The sequence below is a fragment of the Salvelinus alpinus genome, chromosome 34 (genome assembly GCF_045679555.1).
Source record: "Salvelinus alpinus chromosome 34, SLU_Salpinus.1, whole genome shotgun sequence".
Taxonomy (NCBI): Eukaryota; Metazoa; Chordata; class Actinopteri; order Salmoniformes; family Salmonidae; genus Salvelinus; species Salvelinus alpinus.
The window spans coordinates 15,532,887-15,555,968 of record NC_092119.1 but is presented as its reverse complement, the minus strand read 5'-3'; the positions used below and the strand labels follow the sequence as shown (position 1 = coordinate 15,555,968).

At 41.6% G+C, this 23,082-nt stretch overlaps 1 protein-coding gene across 1 annotated transcript in view; it reads left to right on the top strand.

Moving 5' to 3' along the window:
- Window positions 1-248: 248 nt before the first annotated feature.
- The window catches only part of LOC139563611 (otoferlin-like), a 40,163-nt gene continuing 17,329 nt past the window's right edge, over window positions 249-23,082 (top strand). Inside the window, exons 1-27 of the mRNA XM_071382444.1 lie at window positions 249-365; window positions 2,093-2,147; window positions 2,252-2,383; window positions 2,575-2,637; window positions 3,356-3,440; window positions 3,559-3,718; window positions 5,057-5,243; window positions 7,207-7,393; window positions 8,021-8,244; window positions 10,486-10,594; window positions 12,021-12,210; window positions 12,676-12,796; window positions 12,933-13,033; window positions 14,696-14,786; window positions 14,988-15,104; window positions 15,340-15,492; window positions 15,683-15,872; window positions 16,273-16,397; window positions 16,577-16,711; window positions 17,971-18,132; window positions 18,364-18,483; window positions 18,847-19,008; window positions 19,258-19,420; window positions 19,536-19,606; window positions 19,714-19,740; window positions 19,872-20,000; window positions 20,169-20,244. Of these exons, the coding sequence (XP_071238545.1) occupies window positions 283-365; window positions 2,093-2,147; window positions 2,252-2,383; window positions 2,575-2,637; window positions 3,356-3,440; window positions 3,559-3,718; window positions 5,057-5,243; window positions 7,207-7,393; window positions 8,021-8,244; window positions 10,486-10,594; window positions 12,021-12,210; window positions 12,676-12,796; window positions 12,933-13,033; window positions 14,696-14,786; window positions 14,988-15,104; window positions 15,340-15,492; window positions 15,683-15,872; window positions 16,273-16,397; window positions 16,577-16,711; window positions 17,971-18,132; window positions 18,364-18,483; window positions 18,847-19,008; window positions 19,258-19,420; window positions 19,536-19,606; window positions 19,714-19,740; window positions 19,872-20,000; window positions 20,169-20,244 (3,418 nt within the window). The 5' untranslated portion in view covers window positions 249-282. The remainder of the gene's footprint in view (window positions 366-2,092; window positions 2,148-2,251; window positions 2,384-2,574; window positions 2,638-3,355; window positions 3,441-3,558; window positions 3,719-5,056; window positions 5,244-7,206; window positions 7,394-8,020; window positions 8,245-10,485; window positions 10,595-12,020; window positions 12,211-12,675; window positions 12,797-12,932; window positions 13,034-14,695; window positions 14,787-14,987; window positions 15,105-15,339; window positions 15,493-15,682; window positions 15,873-16,272; window positions 16,398-16,576; window positions 16,712-17,970; window positions 18,133-18,363; window positions 18,484-18,846; window positions 19,009-19,257; window positions 19,421-19,535; window positions 19,607-19,713; window positions 19,741-19,871; window positions 20,001-20,168; window positions 20,245-23,082) is intronic.

The window sequence follows — 23,082 nt, the reverse complement described above, 5'->3', positions numbered from 1 at the left end:
ACTAACTCTCTGATAATATGACTTAAAAAAATAGAAAAATACAGATTTAAATGTGTAACATAACCTACAATAAATTGTAAACAGTAACATTAAACATTAATACTAACAAAAATGAATACAAGAAATGAAATAAGTCACACAAACAACCTTAAAGGGTGGTTGTCGAGCTTAGCTATCGTCATCCTGTCAGGCTGTTCTGACAGGTGTGGCCTCCTTGACTGTGATTGTCCAGGCGATGAGGCTGCCATCTTGGAGACAGAGGACCTGGACTTCACGGGAGGGATGGGAGGGGGAGGGGGTCTTGACCCTGACACCATCTCCCTGGCCTCAGTCACAGCCGTCACCACTAACGTCTCCAACAAGAGGTAAGCACAGCACGCTTCTATGGTGCTTGTGGTTTGCTATTCAATTTACACATAAAATACATTTCTATGTACACTGAACATAAATATACATGCAACATGCAACAAGTTCAAAGATTTTACTGAGTTACAGTTCATATAAGGAAATAAGTCAATGGAAATTAATTCATTAGGCCCTAAACTATGGGTTTCACTTGACTGGGAATACAAATTGCACAGATACCAGAGGCGTGGATCAGAAAACCAATCTGTATCTGGTGTGACCGCCTCATGCAGCGCGACACGTCTCCTTCACATGGAGTTGATAGGGCTGTTGATTGTGGCCTGTGGAAGTGGGGATGTTGTCCCACTCCTCTTCAATGGCTGTGCGAAAGTGCTGGATATTGCATGCGGGCAGTGCATTGCGCCCGGCCCGCCACAGGAGTCACTTGTGCGCGATGGGACAGGAAGATCCCTGCCGGCCAAACCCTCCCCTAATCCGGACGACGCTGGGCCAATTGTGTGCCGCCCCATGTGTCTCCCGGTCGCGGCCGGCTGCGACAGAGCCTGGACTCCAACCAGGATCTCTAAGATCAGCTTTAATATTGCAGATAGATTGTAGCTTCTACCAATGTAATTCTCTGCATCATTTCCAATCCCCCATATATAATGTATATATTTTTTATTTAAAAAAATGATATTTTCCTTTATTATTTTCCTGTAACCCTGTAATGGACAACAACACCTCTACTTCCAGCTTATACATACTATACACATTTTAAATAGTATAAGCTACATGGACAGTACCAAAACAAATAATTGAATGATTCTGTCTCTTCGCAGCAAAATCTGCAGAGCGGGGATGGTTGTATCCCAGGCTGATTTCTTTTTCTTGAGTGGATGGTTGGGGGGACCGGAACATAATTACAAATCATTTGTAGACTGTAAATTGACCGCAAACAGATATATTATTTGACTAAGACAAACCTTACTTACGATCACGTGTCTCTCTATTATACGTGGGAATACTTGGGAACAGATTTCTATAGAAAATCATGGAGCTGATTTCCTGGTGTTTTTAGTATTTTATTTTAAAACATTCGGTGCGCAGGACACCAGTTGGGGAACCCTGACATACAGCGTGTCTGCCATCTGCACGGTACAGTTGAAACCTGGATTCATCCATGAAGAGCACACTTCTCCAGTGTGCCCGTGGCCATCGAAGGTGAGCATTCGCCCACTGAAGACGATGCCAAACTGCAGTCAGGTCAAGACCCCGGTGAGGACGACAAGCATCTGTGGCATTGTATTGTGTGACAAAACTGCACATTTTAGAGTGGCCTTTAATTATCCCCAGCACAAGGTGCACCTGCGTAATGATCCTGCTGTTTAATCAGCTTCTTGATCTGCCACACCTGTCAGGTGAATGGATTATCTTGGCAGAGGAGAAATACTCACTAACAGGGATGTAAAGACATTTGTGCAAAACAATTGAGATAAATAAGCTTTTTGTGAGTATGGAACATTTCTGGGATCTTTTATTTCAGCTTATGAAATATGGAACCAAAACTTTACATGTTGTGTTCATATTTTTGTTCAGTGAAGTAAGATAACATAGAAGCAAACTCTGAGTGTTGGATTGAAGACAGGTGTTTCAATGTAGTGTCATGTAGTTTTACAGAATTCTGAAATGAAAGTCTGCATTGATTTAATCACACTAAAACATATTTCTAACATTTGTCTAACGTCAGATCAAAACCAGACATTAAGATGGAACCTAGTGCCGGGAGACCAGTGGATTACCAAGTAAATTAAACTATACAGTATGCTCAATGAATCAAGGAATAATCTGAATTTAACATATTGTTGTACTCCAGAGTGTCTGACCCATGATAACACTATTTCACCAGGTTAGTGTTACCATCGTAGAAGCCAGACAGCTAGTAGGGCTGAACATGGACCCAGTGGTCTGTGTGGAGATCGGAGACGATAAGAAGTACACTCAGATGAAGGAGTCAACAAACTGCCCATACTACAATGAGGTAACCAACCTGCTCTGGAATGATGATGCGGAGGAGGAGGAGGAGGAGGTTGATGATGAGTGTGATGATGCTTATAACAAGGTCTACAGCATTGTAATTGAATATCTAGTAATTTTTCAATAAAGCTACACATTTTAACAGCAAACTTCATTACCCTCTTGCATTTATTTTATCTCACATTTCTCTTTTAGTATTTTGTCTTTGACTTCCACGTCCCATCGGATGTTATGTTTGACAAGATCCTGAAGCTGTCGGTGAGTAGCTCTACCACCATACAAACAAACAAAACAGCTGCTCTATAATTCCCCTCACTATCTAGATGAATGGGGAGCCATGGGAATTGCTGTGTCTATTATTCATACGGTCTATAATTCCCCTCTCTATCTAGATGAATGGAGAGCCATGGGAATCGCTGTGTCTATTATTCATACGGTCTATAATTCCCCTCCCTATCTAGATGAATAGGGAGCCATGGGAATCGCTGTCTATTATTCATACGGTCTATAATTCCCCTCCCTATCTAGATGAATGGGGAGCCATGGGAATCGCTGTCTATTATTCATACAGTCTTTAATTCCCCTCTCTATCTAGATGAATGGAGAGCCATGGGATCGCTGTGTCTATTATTCATACGGTCTATAATTCCACTCCCTATCTAGATGAATGGGGAGCCATGGGAATCGCTGTCTATTATTCATACGGTCTATTATTCCCCTCCCTATCTAGATGAATGGGGAGCCATAGGAATCGCTGTCTATTATTCATACAGTCTTTAATTCCCCTCTCTATCTAGATGAATGGGGAGCCATGGGAATCGCTGTCTATTATTCATACGGTCTATTATTCCCCTCCCTATCTAGATGAATGGGGAGCCATGGGAATCGCTGTCTATTATTCATACAGTCTTTCATAATAGTCAACTCAGGTCACATGCTACTGAAGCACATTGCAATCTGCTTTTCCATCCCTCAGGTCATCCACTCCAAGAACCTGCTGCGTAGTGGCACCCTGGTTGGCTCCTTCAAACTGGACATAGGCACCGTCTACTCACAGCCAGGTCAGGGAGAAACAGAGAGAAACATAGTAGCTACTAGTGACTCATCTATGGTTCTGGTGCTGACCGCTCTTCATATTCATGTTGATGTTTTATTTTATTTAACAAAAATGTTCAACAGAACACCAGTTTTTCCACAAATGGGCCCTTCTCTCTGACCCTGATGACATCACTGCCGGGTGCAAAGGTTACATTAAATGTGACATCGCCGTTGTGGGGAAAGGAGACAACATCAAGACTCCCCACAAGGCCACAGAAACCGATGAAGATGACATAGAAGGGTAAACAATGACCAACATATTACTGGGGATATGAGTGAACCCTAACCTACATATTACTGGGGATATGAATGAACCCTAACCTACATATTACTGGGGATATGAATGAACCCTAACCTACATATTACTGGGGATATGAATGAACCCTAACCTACATATTACTGGGGATATGAATGAACCCTAACCTACATATTACTGGGGATATGAATGAACCCTAACCTACATATTACTGGGGATATGAATGAACCCTAACCTACATATTACTGGGGATATGAATGAACCCTAACCTACATATTACTGGGGATATGAATGAACCCTAACCTACATATTACTGGGGATATGAATGAACCCTAACCTACATATTACTGGGGATATGAATGAACCCTAACCTACATATTACTGGGGATATGAGTGAACCCTAACCTACATATTACTGGGGATATGAATGAACCCTAACCTACATATTACTGAGGATATGAATGAACCCTAACCTACATATTACTGGGGATATGAGTGAACCCTAACCTACATATTACTGGGGATATGAATGAACCCTAACCTACATATTACTGGGGATATGAATGAACCCTAACCTACATATTACTGGGGATATGAGTGAACCCTAACCTACATATTACTGGGGATATGAATGAACCCTAACCTACATATTACTGGGGATATGAATGAACCCTAACCTACATATTACTGGGGATATGAATGAACCCTAACCTACATATTACTGAGGATATGAATGAACCCTAACCTGGATATGAATGAACCCTAACCTACATATTACTGGGGATATGAGTGAACCCTAACCTACATATTACTGGGGATATGAGTGAACCCTAACCTACATATTACTGGGGATATGAGTGAACCCTAACCTACATATTACTGGGGATATGAGTGAACCCTAACCTACATATTACTGGGGATATGAATGAACCCTAACCTGGATATGAATGAACCCTAACCTACATATTACTGGGGATATGAGTGAACCCTAACCTACATATTACTGGGGATATGAGTGAACCCTAACCTACATATAACTGGGGATATGAATGAGAAAAGTACTCAATGTAGGAGTAAATTACCCAACAAAATGTTGCCTAGGGTTCCCCAAGAGGCTGACTGCATGTGTGGGTATGGATGTGGGTACACAGACCCGCAAACCACTGCGGCCCCTCACCCCCATCAAAGTTGCCCCTCCCTGCTCTAAAGAGCCCTGTGAAAGATCTCCCATCTCACAATTCTTGCTTACTTTCTATTGCTGTTTTAGTCATAGAGATAAAATACAGTGTGTTACAAGTGTTCTCTTTGATTCTGTGGTTTCAGTAACCTGCTGTTACCTGAGGGGGTTCCCGCGGAGCGCCAGTGGGCTCGCTACTATGTGAAGATCTATCGAGCCGAGGGCCTTCCCAAGATGAACACCAGCATCATGGCTAATGTCAAGAAGGCTTTTATAGGGGAGAACAAGGACCTTGTGGACCCTTATGTACAAATACTGTTCGCTGGCCAGAGGGTAAGTTAAAGCACTGTTCTGGTGCTATGCTGTGTTACGTTAAACTATGTTATGTTATGCTGTGTTACGTTAAAGTATGTTATGTTATGCTGTGTTACGTTAAACTATGTTATGTTATTCTGTGTTACGTTAAACTATGTTATGTTATTCTGTGTTACGTTAAACGATGTTATGTTATTCTGTGTTACGTTAAACTATGTTATGTTATGCTGTGTTATGTTAAACTATGTTATGTTATTCTGTGTTACGTTAAACTATGTTATGTTATTCTGTGTTACGTTAAAGTATGTTATGTTATGCTGTGTTACGTTAAACTATGTTATGTTATTCTGTGTTACGTTAAACTATGTTATGTTATTCTGTGTTACGTTAAACGATGTTATGTTATTCTGTGTTACGTTAAACTATGTTATGTTATGCTGTGTTATGTTAAACTATGTTATGTTATTCTGTGTTACGTTAAACTATGTTATGTTATTCTGTGTTACGTTAAACTATGTTATGTTATTCTGTGTTACGTTAAACTATGTTATGTTATTCTGTGTTACGTTAAACTATGTTATGTTATTCTGTGTTACGTTAAACTATGTTATGTTATTCTGTGTTATGTTAAACTATGTTATGTTATTCTGTGTTACGTTAAACTATGTTATGTTATTCTGTGTTACGTTAAACTATGTTATGTTATTCTGTGTTACGTTAAACGATGTTATGTTATTCTGTGTTACGTTAAACTATGTTATGTTATTCTGTGTTACGTTAAACTATGTTATGTTATTCTGTGTTACGTTAAACTATGTTATGTTATTCTGTGTTACGTTAAACGATGTTATGTTATTCTGTGTTACGTTAAACTATGTTATGTTATGCTGTGTTATGTTAAACTATGTTATGTTATTCTGTGTTACGTTAAACTATGTTATGTTATGCTGTGTTACGTTAAACTATGTTATGTTATTCTGTGTTACGTTAAACTATGTTATGTTATTCTGTGTTACGTTAAACTATGTTATGTTATTATATGTTACGTTAAACTATGTTATGTTATTCTGTGTTACGTTAAAGTATGTTATGTTATTCTGTGTTACGTTAAAGTATGTTATGTTATTTGTATTTATTAAGGATCACCATTAGCTCTCCTGGGGTCCAGCAATATTAAGGCAGTTATATACAACAACAAAAAATATGACATGACATTTCATAAAAATCTTTACATTTACATTTTAGTCATTTAGCAGACGCTCTTATCCAGAGCGACTTACAGTAGAGTGCATACATTTTATTACATTTTTACATACTGAGACAAGGATATCCCTACCGGCCAAACCCTCCCTAACCCGGACGACGCTATGCCAATTGTGCGTCGCCCCACGGACCTCCCGGTTGCGGCCGGCTGCGACAGAGCCTGGGCGTGAACCCAGAGACTCTGGTGGCGCAGCTAGCACTGCGATGCAGTGCCCTAGACCACTGCGCCACCCGGGAGACCGGGAGATAACACTTTTCACAACACATTAATTGTGTGCCCTCAGGCCACTACTCTATTACCACATATCTACAATACAAAATCCATGTGTATGTGTGTGTTATCATGTGTATGCGTGTGTCTGTTAAACTATGTTATGCTATTCTATGTTATGCTATTCTATGTTATGTTACGCTATGTTATGTTACGCTATGTTATGTTACGCTATGTTATGTTATTCTATGCTACGCTATGTTATGCTATGTTATGCTACGCTATGTTATGTTACGCTATGTTACGCTATGTTATGCTACGTTACGCTATGTTATGCTATATTATGTTACGCTATGTTATGTTAAACTGTTATGCTACGCTATGTTATGCTACGCTATGTTATGCTACACTATGTTATGTTTAACTATGTTATGCTACACTATGTTATGTTTAACTATGCTATGTTATGCTATTCCCCTCCCTATCTGGACTGCTTTGTGATCCCAGGGGAAAACATCTATCCAGAAGAGCAGCTACGAGCCCATCTGGAACGAGCAGATCGTCTTCACTGAGATGTTTCCACCGCTCTGCAAACGCATGAAGGTCCAGATCCGAGACTCAGACAAAGTGAACGACGTGGCCCTCGGAACACACTTCATTGACCTTAGAAAGATCGCCAATGATGGAGACAAAGGTGCTTCAGTGGAGACATGTTTCTCTTAATTCAGAAGATATTGTGTATTGTGTTTCTTTCTTTTCGTTTCTTTTTTATGTGTTTCATTTTTTATGTATTTGGTGTTTGTATAAAGCAGGGCTCTCCCAGCCTGCTCCTGGAGAGTTACCATACTGTAGGTTTTCACTCCAACCCTGTTCCTGGAGAGCTAACCTCCTGTAGGTTTTCACTCCAACCTTGTTCCTGGAGAGCTACCCTCCTGTAGGTTTTCACTCCAACCCTGTTCCTGGAGAGAAACCATCCTGTAGGTTTTCACTCCAACTCCAGTTGTATCTCTTAAATCAACTCACAACCAGCTAATTATTAGATGTGATAGATTAGAGACGGAGTGAAAACCTACCGGAGGGTAGCTCTCCAGGAACAGGGTTGGAGAACCCTGGTATAGAGTAAAGTAAATTGTAATGGGTGCCAAGTCCCAGCTGGACCAATTTAGGGAAGTGTTACCTCATGAAAAGTCTGACCAAGTGTAAATGACCGAGAAATGGGTTTTGCCAGTGTGTGGTCCGGAGTTGGCTGTCTTAGCGCTCCAATCTCTAAAAGCACTTGCCAAGTAGCCATTCTCTTAACAACCATACTCTTCTCTGCCAGGCTTCCTTCCCACCCTGGGTCCGGCCTGGGTAAACATGTATGGCTCCACCCGTAGCTACACCATCATGGACGAGCACCAGGACCTGAACGAGGGTCTGGGGGAGGGGGTGTCCTTCAGGGCCCGTCTGCTGGTCAGCCTGTGTGTGGAGATCCTGGACACCTCCTCTCCAGAGGTTATGAGCTCCACAGAGGTCAAGGTGGAGGGGGTGCCCAAAATCTCAGAGGTGGGTCTCACACACACACACACACACACACACACACACACACACACACACACACACACACACACACACACACACACACACACACACACACACACACACACACACACACACACACACACACACACACACACACACACACACACACACACACACACACACAGTCTCTATCTCTCATTGTCTCTTGCTTTGCCTCTTTCTCTCAGTCTCTCTCTCAGTCTCTCAGTCTCTCTGTGTCTCTGTCTCCTGTCTCTCTCAGTCTCTCAGTCTCTCTGTGTCTCTGTGTCTCTGTCTCCTTTCTCTCTCAGTCTCTCTGTGTCTCTGTGTCTCTGTGTCTCTGTGTCTCTGTCTCCTGTCTCTCTCAGTGTCTCTGTGTCTCTGTCTCCTGTCTCTCTCAGTCTCTCTGTGTCTCTGTGTCTCTGTCTCCTGTCTCTCTCAGTCTCTCAGTCTCTCAGTCTCTCAGTCTCTCAGTCTCTCAGTCTCTCAGTCTCTCTGTGTCTCTGTCTCCTGTCTCTCTGTGGCTCTGTGTCTCTGTCTCCTGTCTCTCTCAGTCTCTCAGTCTCTCAGTCTCTCAGTCTCTCTGTCTCTGTCTCCTGTCTCTCTCTGTGTCTCTGTCTCCTGTCTCTCTCAGTCTCTCTGTGTCTCTGTGTCTCTGTCTCCTGTCTCTCTCAGTCTCTCAGTCTCTCAGTCTCTCAGTCTCTCTGTGTCTCTGTGTCTCTGTCTCCTGTCTCTCTCAGTCTCTCAGTGGCACTGTGTCTCTGTCTCCTGTCTCTCTCAGTCTCTCTGTATCTCAGTCTCTCAGTCTCTATGTGTCTCTGTGTCTCTGTCTCCTGTCTCTCTCAGTCTCTCAGTCTCTCTGTGTCTCTGTGTCTCTGTGTCTCTGTGTCTCTGTCTCCTGTCTCTCTCAGTCTCTCTGTCTCTCTGTCTCTCTGTCTCCTGTCTCTCTCAGTCTCTCAGTCTCTCTGTGTCTCTGTGTGAGTGTCTTTATCTATCTCTCTCTCACACTCTCTTTCTCTCTTTCTTTCTTTCTTCCTTGGGTGAGTGCTCAAGCAGACAAACCCTCCTACGGTGACTCACACCTCACAACAACAGGTTATCACGGTGCAACCTGACTAAATTATTCATCATCTTTATTTAGCTGATCTCTGACGCTACATTATTAACTGACTGTTTCCATTAATACAGGTCTTTTATGTGTTCAGACAATGTAAGTCACAGAGCCGATCGAGTGAGGGACCGTCTATGTAACCGTTACAGGTCTTTGCCAGAGTCCTGGAACAGAACTCTGCATGCACCATATTTCCATACTCATTATGGAAATACTCACCATACTCTCATATATTTTCATACATCATACACCCTATTGTCCACATTACAGCATTCTCAAGCCATACACTATATATACAAAAGTATGTGGACACCCCTTCAAATTAGAGGATTCGGTTATTTCATCCACACCGGTTGCTGACACGTGTATAAAATCGAGCAGAAGCCATGCAATCTCCATAGACAAACATTAGTAGTAAATGGCCTTACTGAAGAGCTCAGTGACTTTCAACGTGGCACCGTCATAGGATGCCACCTTTCCAACAAGTCAGTTGATCAAATTTCACATTTCTGCCCTGCTAGAGCTGCCCCGGTAAAGCCTAAGAACACCATGCACAATGCCAAGTGTCAGCTGGTGTGGTGTAAAGCTTGTCACCATTGGACTCTGGAGCAGTAGATACACAGTCTGGAGTGATGAATCACACTTCACCATTTATTTTTTTAATTGAACCTTTATTTAACTAGGCAAGTCAGTTAAGAACAAATTCTTATTTACAATGACAGCCTAGGACCAGTGGGTTAACTGCCTTGTTCAGGGGCAGAACAACAGGTTTTTACCTTGCCAGCTCAGGGATTTGATCTAGCAACCTTTCAGTTACTGGCCCAACACTCTAACCACTAGGCTACCTGTCACCCCGACTGAGGAATCTGGGCTTGGTGGGTGCCAAGAGAACGTTACCAGTCACAATGCATAGTGTCAACTGTAAAGTTTGGAGGAGGAGGAATAATGATTTTTAAATGAGATGTTCGATGAGCAGGTGTCCACATTATTTTATTCATGTAATGTACCTCTAGTTATCACATATGACAGTTTCCATAATAATCTTTGTGTCTCCATCCCTCCAGAATGCCACTGTGAAAGGATTATTCCTGTTATAATGTATTTCCATGTTAATGTTTGTGTCTCTCTCCATCCAGAGCGCCACAGGGAAAGTGGAGGAGTTCTTCCTCTTCGGGGCGTTCCTGGAGGCCACCATGATTGACAGGAAGATCGGGGACAAACCAATCTGCTTCGAGGTTACAATAGGTTTGTAGCTTCAATAGCTCAGCCAATGAGCCAACATGACATCATCCTTTATGAGGAAATAGCAAGCATTTTTGAAACGGTCTGTTTGAGGTGGGGTTTTTGAAGTGTTTTAGGATGAGTCAACATTATTTAGGTATGAGTTAATAGAATATAAACTTTTAAAAGTGAGATTTACGCTGGACAGTTACTGTAAAACTAGTCCTGGGTTGATAATCTAGGAATAGCCTCAATCCGTACCTAAGAAACCATCCCTCAATGAAGATTCTCCATTGACAATTATTTTTTATCCATTACTAGGCTCAATCTGGGTCCGGGTAACCAACCTTTGATTTACACTACCGTTCAAAAGTTTGGGGTGACTTAGAAATGTCCTTGTTTTTGAAAGAAAAGCCCATTTTTTGTCCATTAAAATAACATCAAATTGATCAGAAATACAGTGTAGACATTGTTAATGTTGTACATTTTTATTGTAACTGGAAACGGCTGATTTTTAATGGAATATCTACATAGGTGTACAGAGGCCCATTATCAGCAACCATCACTCCTGTGTTCCAATGGCATGTTGTGTTAGCTAATCCAAGTTTATCATTTTAAGGCTAATTGATCATTAGAAAACCCTTTTGCAATTATGTTAGCACAGCTGAAAACTGTTGTTCTGATTAAATAAGCAATAAAACTGTCTTTCTTTAGACTAGTTGAGTATCTGGAGCATCAGCATTTGTGGGTTCGATTACAGGCTCAAAATGGCCAGAAACAAAGACCTTCCTTTTTATTCTTGTTCTGAGAAATGAAGACTATTCCATGCGAGAAATTGCCAAGAAACTGAAGATTTCATACAACACTGTGTACTACTCCCTTCACAGAACAGCACAAACTGTCTCTAACCAGAATAGAAAGAGGAGTGGGAGGCCCCGGTGCACAACTGAGCAAGGGGACAAGTGCATTAGAGTGTCTAGTTTGAGAAACAGACGCCTCACAAGTCCTCAACTGGCAGCTTCATTAAATAGAACCCGCAAAACACCAGTCTCAACATTAACAGTGAAGAGGCAACTCCGGGATGCAGGCCTTCTAGGCAGAAGCTTGTAATCGAACCCACAAATGCTAATTCTCCAGATACTCAACTAGTCTAAAGAATGCCAGTTATATTGCTTCTTTAATCAGAAGAACAGTTTTCAGCTGTGCTAACAAAATTGCTGATAATAGGCCTCTGTACGTCTTTGTAGATATTCCATTAAAAATCATCCGTTTCCAGCTACAATAGTCATTTACAACATTAACAACGTCTACACTGTATTTCTGATCAATTTGATGATATTGTAACGGACAAAAAATTTGCTTTTCTTTCAAAAACAAGGACATTTCTAAGTGACCCCAAACTTTTGAACAGTGTATATCGCCATATTTTAAACTTTCGTCTTTTAACCAGGTAACTATGGGAGTGAGATTGATGGTGTGACCAAACTCAAGTCGAGTAGCGGGAAGAAGAGTGGGGGAGACGGAGATGAAGAGGAGACAGAGCTGATCCATGGATCTAGTGATGAAGAGGAGGGAGATGATGACAATGACCTGGTCTCAGTGTCCACCACCCCGCCGATGAAACCAGTCATCACCGACAGGTCAGATCCCAACAGACACATGAGATAATGACCTGGTCTCAGTGTCCACCATCCCGCCCATGAAACCAGTCATCACCGACAGATCAGATCTAGAGTTGTAAAATTCTGGGAACTTTCAATAACTTCCCTGGTTTTCCAGAAATCGTGGTTGGAGGATTCCGGATTTCCTGCTTATTCCCTCCTGATTCAGGGGAGCCTCCAACCGGGATTTTGGGAAAACTAGTGAATAAGTTAAGTTCCTAGAATTTTGCAACCCTAGTCAAATCCCAACAGATTCATTAGCAGAGTACCCCAGTATGCCAAGCTGGTTGAAAGGAAGTTATTTCTGGTTGTGAACTAGATCTCATGACAATCCTTTCAGATAGTTTTCCTGCCGGGATTGTTGTTTTCTGTTCTCTGCAACTAGATCGTAAGTCTCTCTAGGTCAGGTTTCATTCTCTCTTTTTGTGCATCTCAAACCTTCAGAAACTATTTCCATCTGCCTTACTTTGAGAGGAAGCCGTGTATTTACATCAAGAGCTGGTGGCAGGACCAGAGAAGAAGACTGTACAACGCCAACCTTATAGACAACATTGCCGATAAACTGGTGGGCCAATCAATCACTGTTACCCAATATAAATGTGTTAGAATGACATTAGTAAAACTTAATAAATAGTACCATTACAAACATTCTTAAAACATTAGAATGATGTTATATCATGTCTATAACACTGTGTCAACAGGAGGAGGGTCTGAACGATGTTCAGGAGGTCATTAAGACAGAGAAGGCATATCCTGAACGCAGATTGAGAGGGGTCTTGGAGGATCTCAGCAATGGATGCAGGTCTCTACTGACCTTTTAACCCTACTGAGATCTACTGGCTCTATACTGATAACACTACTGAGTCCTACTGGCTCTATACTGATAGCCCTAATGAGTCCTACTACTGGCTCTATACTGATAACCCTACTGAGTCCTACTGGCTCTATACTGATAACCCTACTGAGTCCTACTGGCTCTATACTGATAACACTACTGAGTCCTACTGGCTCTATACTGATAGCTCTACTGAGTCCTACTGGCTCTATACTGATAGCCCTAATGAGTCCTACTACTGGCTCTATACTGATAACCCTACTGAGTCCTACTGGCTCTATACTGATAACCCTACTGAGTCCTACTGGCTCTATACTGATAACCCTACTGAGTCCTACTGGCTCTATACTGATAACCCTACTGAGTCCTACTGGCTCTATACTGATAACACTACTGAGTCCTACTGGCTCTATACTGATAACACTACTGAGTCCTACTGGCTCTATACTGATAGCTCTAATGAGTCCTACTACTGGCTCTATACTGATAACCCTACTGAGTCCTACTACTGGCTCTATACTGATAACACTGAGTCCTACTGGCTCTATACTGATAACACTACTGAGTCCTACTGGCTCTATACTGATAGCTCTAATGAGTCCTACTACTGGCTCTATACTGATAACCCTACTGAGTCCTACTACTGGCTCTATACTGATAACACTACTGAGTCCTACTGGCTCTATACTGATAACACTACTGAGTCCTACTGGCTCTATACTGATAACACTACTGAGTCCTACTGGCTCTATACTGATAACCCTACTGAGTCCTACTGGCTCTATACTGATAGCTCTACTGAGTCCTACTGGCTCTATACTGATAACCCTACTGAGTCCTACTGGCTCTATACTGATAACACTACTGAGTCCTACTGGCTCTATACTGATAACCCTACTGAGTCCTACTGGCTCTATACTGATAGCCCTACTGAGTCCTACTGGCTCTATACTGATAGCTCTACTGAGTCCTACTGGCTCTATACTGATAGCCCTACTGAGTCCTACTGGCTCTATACTGATAACCCTACTGAGTCCTACTGGCTCTATACTGATAGCCCTACTGGCTCTATACTGATAGCCCTACTGAGTCCTACTGGCTCTATACTGATAGCCCTACTGAGTACTACTGGCTCTATACTGACCCTTTATCACTACTGATTACTACATTTTACATTTTACATTTTAGTAGACGCTCTTATCCAGAGCGACTTACAGTAGAGTGCATACATTTTATTACATACTGAGACAAGGATATCCCTACCGGCCAAACCCTCCCTACCGGCCAAACCCTCCCTAACCCGGACGACGCTATGCCAATTGTGCGTCGCCCCACGGATCTCCCGGTTGCGGCCGGCTGCGACAGAGCCTGGGCGCGAACCCAGCCCAGCCTGGGCGTGAACCCAGAGACTCTGGTGGCGCAGCTAGCACTGCGATGCAGTGCCCTAGACCACTGCGCCACCCCGGGAGACCACTACTACTGGCTCTGTATAGTCTTACTCAATTCCTTGTTTTTTAGGAGGACATTGTCTGTATCCAGTAAGCCCTGGTCAAAAGTAGTGCACTATATAGGGTTTAGGGTGCCATTTGGTACACCACCATTGACTGACATTTAATAATTTTTTTTCAGTCAATTTCTGACTCTGGCTAACAAGGACCAGAACCAGACTGGGAGGACCAAGCTGGACAAAGAGAGACTCAAGTCCTGCATGAGGGAACTGGTACGGCACACATGATCCATGATTGTAATGTTTCTATATATGATTCTCTGTCACATATTACACCTAGTCCTGGACTAAAAAAGCTGAGTCTGAGTCTGCTTTTTAGTCCAAGACTGGGATTGATCTGTGTCCAGGAACCAGGCCATTCATGTGGCGTGTCAGTGGTAAAAAGTGTACTTGTCTCATTGTGTTTGCTTTTAGGAGAACTTAGGTCAGCAGGCTAAGACCATCAGGACACAGGTGAAGAAGAACACAGTGAGGGATAAGATCAAGCTGGTGCAGAACTTTCTCCACAAGCTCAGGTTCCTAGCTGACGAGGTAAGTCAGGAAGGAGTGTATATACGATACGTATACAGTAGTTAATCAATCTAAAACTATTGATAACATTCCAGATGGCTTTGTTCTTCTTTCTTTTCCTTTATATTGTGTATATTTGTTGAATGGTTGTTATTGTTGTTTTTACCCTGATTGCACTATACATTTCCCAATTGGGACAGTAAATATATTTGAGATTGATTGATTGGTTGATTGACTGACTGATGTGTAATTGCAGCCGCAGCACAGCATCCCTGACATCTACATCTGGATGATGAGTAATAACAAGCGAATCGCCTATGCCCGTGTCCCCTCCAAAGACATCCTGTACTCCGGGGTGGACGAGGAGACTGGGAAGGACTGTGGCAAAGTCAAAACCATCTTCCTTAAGGTCTTTGAATAGTTAGTCTACATCCAGAACCAAACGCCTATTTCCTCTTCCAGTGTCTGTTTATTGATTTAGTTTGAAATCCCCTAAAAGTAATAATTACAGCCATTTCCATTTCAGTTGTCACTTGTTCTGAACCACTGCTGCTGTTTCCATCTGATTTCTATTCATGTGTTTGCTTCATGGTGCCCAGCTGCCTGGCAAGAAGGGCTTTGGGGCAGCTGGCTGGACAGTGCAGGCTAAGACAGAGATCTACCTGTGGCTGGGTCTGAACCGTCAGAGGAAAGACTTCCTGTCTGGTCTGCCCAACGGCTTCGAGGAGAACAAGATGCTGAAAGGACCTGGCTCGCAGTCTGCTCCTCCCATCAGCCTCACATACATGAGTAAGAGGGACTGAGAGACAGATGGCGTCTGATTCACCACATATATCACTATGCATATGGGAAACTAGAGAATCCCATTGATTGCATTAACAGCGGTCTAGACACATGAGTAAGGGAGACGGTGATGTCCCATGCGTGTGCCAAACATATCCACATATAACATAGAAATAGAGTGATTAGAAAGGACAGATACCTCAGACTTACCCTGGTGGTCTCTGATCGGTCTGTGCTTTATAGCAAACTCCCCTATGGTGGTTGTCACCCCTGATGTTCCTCAGGGAGCGTTGACTTGAATGGGAATGTATTTTTTAGTAGTTCAAATTCTATTCACATATTGTATCACTACAAATAAGGGAAGCTAGAGAATCCCATTGATAAATGTCCCCCCCCTCCTCCACAGTGAAGCAGATCTTCCAGCTGAGGGTCCATATGTACCAGGCTCGCAGCCTGTTTGCGGCAGACAGCAGCGGCCTCTCTGACCCCTTCGCCAGGGTCTTCTTCTCCACACACAGCCAGGTCACAGAGGTAGGACAACTAGATGTTTGTTTTGTTTATCCGTAAAAAAAAAATACAGTGATTCCACAAATATAACTTTCTATCATCTTTAAAGTAATTTAAGTATAAGAATAACAGAATGGTAAACGAGAGTAACAAGATGGTGTATGAATGAATGAATAAATGAATGATTGTCACTATCCGCCCAGGTGTTGAATGAGACACTGTGTCCCACCTGGGACCAGCTGATGGTGTTCGACAACGTAGAACTGTTCGGAGAGGTCGGCGAACTCAGGGACGACCCTCCTATAATCGTCATAGAAATCTATGACCAGGACACGGTGGTAAGCACGATGCCTGGTCAGAACACAGACCCCGTCTTTCCTTGCTGCTCCAGTCCTCTAAGTAACATAAATGACATGTCATTCAAATGAGTCTCTGCATTTGAATGAGATCGTGTAGATACAGTAGTACCGGTAGGTGCTTTGTTAGCATCATTGTCAAGTAATGTTGCAACTTATATCTTTATCTGATTTTACAGAATTTATATGAATTATATTTGAAAGAATGTATATGTTTACTCAACTGATGATCTGATATCTATTCCTGAACATAAACACCATTGTTTTGGATGACCCTGGCTCGGGATAAGTAGAGTGTGAATTGAATTCTGATTGAAGTCTGGAAGTAGTGGATGAGAGCATTATGCCCCGAGGCAGGGCTCTCCTAGCCTCGTACGAACCATGCTGATCTCGCGAGCTTACGAGATCTTACGAGATCTTACGAGATCTGATCAGGATAATTCGTACGAGGCTAGTGCTCTCCAACCCTGTTCCTGGAGAGCTACTCTCATGTAGGTTTTTGCTCCAATTCTAACTAACCTGATATGGATTCAGCTTATCAACTAGATAATTATTAGAATCAGGTGTGCTTGATTAGGGTTGGAGCGAAAACATACAGGACGTTAGCTCTCCAGGAACAGGTTTGTAGAGCCTTGGACCAAGGCACGCAAGAGGTATAAGATCTAACTGGAAAGACACATTCACTGGACATCAGCCTTACCCCTCTTGCATTCCTTCAATGGAAGCTTTTTGCTTATGCGGTACAGTGGTTATGTTTGAGTGTCGTTTCCATCATTTTTTTTTAGCCTGGTCCCAGATCATTTCTGAAGTGTGTGTGTATAGCTAACTCCTAAAGTCAAGTTGGCAAAACTGTACAAACAGATCTGGGACCAGGCTAGTTGATGTTCATTGTTCTGTCGTCTCATCTTGAGCTTTGAAGCATGTGCATTGTTAAGCCATGCCTCTTTGTTGGGTAAGCTAATACCATACTTAACCTATTGGTGAATCATGTGGCATGAACACCCTCTATTGTATTCATGCTACTGTTTTTTAAATATCAAATTGTTCTATTAAAACGCTTGTAATGTGAACACCAGCCAATTTCCTCGGATTGTAGATAGTACAGTATTTCAAAGAGACCATTCTTTCAAATATTTAAACCTTAATTCATAATTGTGGACATGGTGTGGTCCTTGATTTATCAAAGCAGGTTCAGGATTATATTTTGATTGTCTTTCTGTTATGTTACGATGTGACTCCAGGGCAAAGCAGAGTTCATGGGCAGGACTTTCGCCAAGCCCATAACCAAGATGGCTGACGAACACTACGGACCTCCACGTTTCCCTCCCCAACTAGAGTACTACCAGATCTATAGGGGGAACTGCACCGCTGGAGAGATGCTGGCAGCCTTCGAACTGCTGCAGGTGAGCTGGCAATAGATTATTTGTCCCAAAGTGGAGGGAAATTGATTGTGGGACAAATAAAGGTAGAAGTTGAACGAACTTTTACTTTCAAAGTTGATGTATTCTGAGATTTCCTAGGTTAATAATAGTAAAACGAAATATTATTTCTGCCAGTCATGTGACAATAGATTATTTGATTAGACCCAAATGAATCAGTAATGTTGATGTCTGTAACGTCTGTTCATGTTTCAGATTGGTCCGCATGGTAAAGCTGACCTGCCGCCCATCGACGGTCCTACAGACATGGACCGTGGTCCCATCCTACCTGTCCCTCTGGGCATCAGACCAGTCCTCAGCAAGTACAGGATTGAGGTGGGAGTTAACCTCCTCTTAGTGTACAGGAAGTGTAGCTGTCAATATTGCTGTAACATTTAGGAAATGCTTATGTACTGCTTATGAATGTGTTATGAATGGGTTATGAATGCGTTATGAATATGTTATGAATGTGTTATGTGTTATGAATGGGTATGAACAGGTTATGATTGGGTTATGAATATGTTATGAATGTGTTATGTGTTATGAATGGGTATGAACAGGTTATGAATGGGTTATGAATATGTTATGAATGAGTTATGAATGTGTCATGAAAGGTTATGAATGTGTCATTAATGGTTATGAAGGCCTGATGTAGGTACCCTTTAAAGAAAGTGTTACTGAAATGTTCCCCGTTTCCAGGTGCTGTTCTGGGGGCTCAGGGACCTGAAGAGGGTCAACCTAGCCGCGGTGGACAGGCCTCGTGTGGACATAGAATGTGCCGGTAAAGGGGTCCAGTCTTCCCTGATCCAGAACTACAAGAAAAATCCTAACTTCGGCACCCTGGTTAAGATGTTTGAGGTGGTAAGTTCTCTTTAAAATCATTCCATCATTCACCTGGTTCTCGGCTAATAACAACCAAAATATGACGACGTTCCCATGAAGTTGTGATATCGTCATGAAAACGAAATCTTGACCTTACTGTAACAGAGATCAGTTGGTTGTAATGTGGTTATATGAAATCTTCTCAACCAGAAAACCGTTTTACAACAAGATAATTACACCATGTGCCAAATGTGACCCATTTATTTCCTGTGAACTTACGTTCTCCAGGATCTGCCTGAGAATGAGCTGCTCCACCCTCCCCTGAACATCAGAGTGGTGGACTGCAGAGCGTTCGGTCGCTACACCTTAGTGGGGAACCATGCTGTCACCACACTACGCAAGTTCATCTACCGGGCAGCAGACAAGCAAGCCAACAACTGGAACACTCAAGGTACACACACATGCACACATACATGCACCCCTCATAGTGCCCTTACACTTTGCCCAGGTCGGGAAGATACATTATTTGTACAAATGTTACTCATGCAGTCTTTCTCCTCCACCAGAGGAGATCATTGTCAACTACGAGCCAGAACCCTCCATCAAGAAGATGGAGACCATGGTTAAGCTGGACTCTGTAAGATCTCACACCATTACATTCATGTTCATTTGAATAATCAACTTGAATAAAACCTCCTGAGTTGTAATATGGCCGATATGATATGTTTTGTGGTCTTTTTTCAGGGGTCTGATGCGGTGGTTAAAATTGAGGTAGGTGTTACGTCTCTGTTAATGTTAAAAGCATTTGTAGGTGAATGTTTATTTGTTAAAGGTTGTACATTAGTTTAAAATAGTCAAAGGGATATTGCAACCTGTAATATAACCTGACATTGATGTTGTAGGAGGATGATAAAGGAGGGAAGAAGAAGAAGAGAAAGAAGGGAGGAGACGAGGTGGAGGAGGAAGAGTTTGATGAGAGCATGTTGGATTGGTGGTCAAAGTACTTCGCCTCGATCGAAACTCTGATGGAGGTGAGGCCATCCGTGAAAATGGCATAGATTTTTTTTGTACAGAATGTAAACTTGTAAACAATTAAACATCATTATCATCTTATGGCTACATTTGGATACTCATGAATTCATTTTTAAAGGGATCCTTTCTGTGTATGTCATATTATTGGTTTGTGTGTGACTCGGTAGATTCTCAAGGCTCAGGAGGCAGCTATGGCAGATGCTGAGGAGAAAGAGGACCAAGATATTTCTGCTGAGGGTGGAGGTAACAAATGCTATCCTACACTGTGAAAAACACCAGAGCAGTAGATCTAGCACATCTAGGATTTATCTATACACATTTTATAGAAATATACATATTTTTATGTATCTTCAATATGTTTTCATGTTAATGTTGCTGATGTTTATTCATTTGGTAGAGATTGAAAATGTAAGAAACCTTAAAGTATTGTAGATAGTCCAGCATAATCATGAATCTTTGCATATTGATAATTGGACTTTAAAGTAAAACGTAATTATTGCAGTCGAAGGGAATTATCAGGTTGTGTACTATGTTCACTTTCATGTCACTACTATACAGTATGTGCTGTCCTCTTGGAATCAGGACAACCCATACCACTAACCCTTCCCATTATCCCTGACCTCTCTGTCATAGTTCATCTCTGCATACATTTACACAGACACAAATCCATTATGCCAGTCATGAAAGTTGGCTATGAAAAATATGAACAATGTTACGAATAAAACAAACACAAATAGTTAAGTATAGCTTTGAATTAACATGATACATAAAACAGTTTATATAAAACTAACTTAAACAAATATTTTTTGAATCCCAAATGCACTATTATGCAAAGATTGTGTGCAAAGTTTTTGACCTATTGGCTAAATGTTGTATTAGTTATTCTGAAAGGTCTGTTGCACTGGCATTCACAGTAGCGATTTCAACATGAACATATTGGTAGGGCAAGCTTAATCAACAAAGCTCATGATATGCATAGAAACAAGTACACTACACCGGCTACACATTGAATCCACTAATAACCAATCCCAAAATTTGTTTTGAGCCACACACAAACATTGTAATGTTTGGGTTATGATCAGTTTATGGCTACTTCCCATATCTTTAACTCTTATTGCACGGAAGACCATGACAGTCGCACACTTTTATAGTCAACTAGCTAGTAATCAGTCTGTAATATTGCGACACTGCATACGTCTGCTAGTTACAAAGGGGCCCGGTCAACAATATGTAACATTTATAACGCTATTCCCTCGCTTCATCGATTGCACAGCTCCAGTTTCATCAAAGATACAGTGGCTTGCGAAAGTAATGCCCTTTGGCATTTTTCCTATTTTGTTGCCTTACAACCTGGAATTAAAATAGATTTTTTGGGCGTTTGTATCATTTGATTTACACAACATGCCACCACTTTGAAGATGCAAAATATTTTTTATTGTGAAACAAACAAGAAATAAGACAAAAAAACTGAAAACTTGAGCATGCTTCAACTTCATCCCCCAAAGTCAATACTTTGTAGAGACACCTTTTGCAGCAATTACAGCTGCAAGTCTCTTGGGGTATGTCTCTATAAGCTTGGCAGAACTAGCCACTGGGATTTCTGCCCATTCTTCAAGGCAAAACTGCTCCAGCTCCTTCAAGTTGGATGGGTTCCGCTGGTGTACAGCGATCTTTAACCTTTCTAGCCCCAGCGTTCCGCTAGCGGAACTCCTCCCACATTCCACTGAAAAGCCAGAGCGCGTAATTCAAAAAATATTTTTTAGAAATATTTAACTTTCACACATTAACAAGTCCAATACAGCAAATGAAAGATACACATCTTGTGAATCCAGCCAACATGTCCGATTGTTTTAATGTTTTACAGCGAAAACACCACGTATATTTATGTTAGCTCACCTCCAAATAGAAAAAAGCACAGACATTTTTCACAGCACAGGTAGCATGCACAAAACCAACCAAACTAACCTAGAACCAACCAAACTAACCAAGAAACAACTTCATCAGATGACAGTCTTATAACATGTTATTCAATAAATCTATGTTTTGTTCGAAAAATGTGCATATTTGAGGTATAAATCAGTTTTACATTGCAGCTACCATCACAGCTACCGTCAAAAATAGCACTGAAGCAGCCAGAGTAATTATAGAGACCAACGTGAATTACCTAAATACTCATCATAAAACTTTTCTGAAAAATCGATGGTGTACAGCAAATTAAAGACAAACATCTTGTGAATCCAGCCAATATTTCCGATTTTTTAAGTGTTTTACAGCGAAAACACAATATAGCATTATATTAGCTTACTACAATAGCCTACCACACTACCGCATTCATTCATCAAGGCACGTTAGCGATAGCAATAGGCACGTTAGCGTTAGCGAATAAACCAGCAAAAGATATTAAATTTCACTAACCTTCATAAACCTTCCTCAGATGACAGTCCTATAACATCAGGTTATACATACACTTATGTTTTGTTCGAAAATGTGCATATTTAGAGCTGAAATCCGTGGTAATACAATGTGCTAACGTAGCATATTTTTCCCAGAATGTGCGGATATTTCTATTAGACTCTCACCTATTCTGACCAAATAGCTATTCATAAACATTACAAAAAAATACATGTTGTATAGGAAACGATAGATCCATTAGTTCTTAATGCAATCGCAGTTTTAGAATTCTAAAAATATCTTCATTACGACATAAGACTTAGTTATGGTAAGGGAATAACCAAAACCTGAGCGCAAAGCTACTAGTACACAGTTCGACAGATATATGAAATAGCATCACAAAATGGTTCCTACTTTTGCTGATCTTCCATCAGAATTTTGTACAAGGGGTCCTTTGTCCAGAACCGTCTTTGTTTGGATTCAGAACGTCGTTTTTCCCTCTTGAATTAGCAAGCACACTGGCCAAGTAGCGCGAAGCTCTCCTTCCTGAACAAAGGCACACAACGCAACACGCCTAACGTCCCGAATAAATTTCAATAATCTAATAACACTATATTGAAAAAACATACTTTACGATGATATTGTGACATGTATCAAATAAAATCAAAGCCGGAGATAGTATTCGCCCAT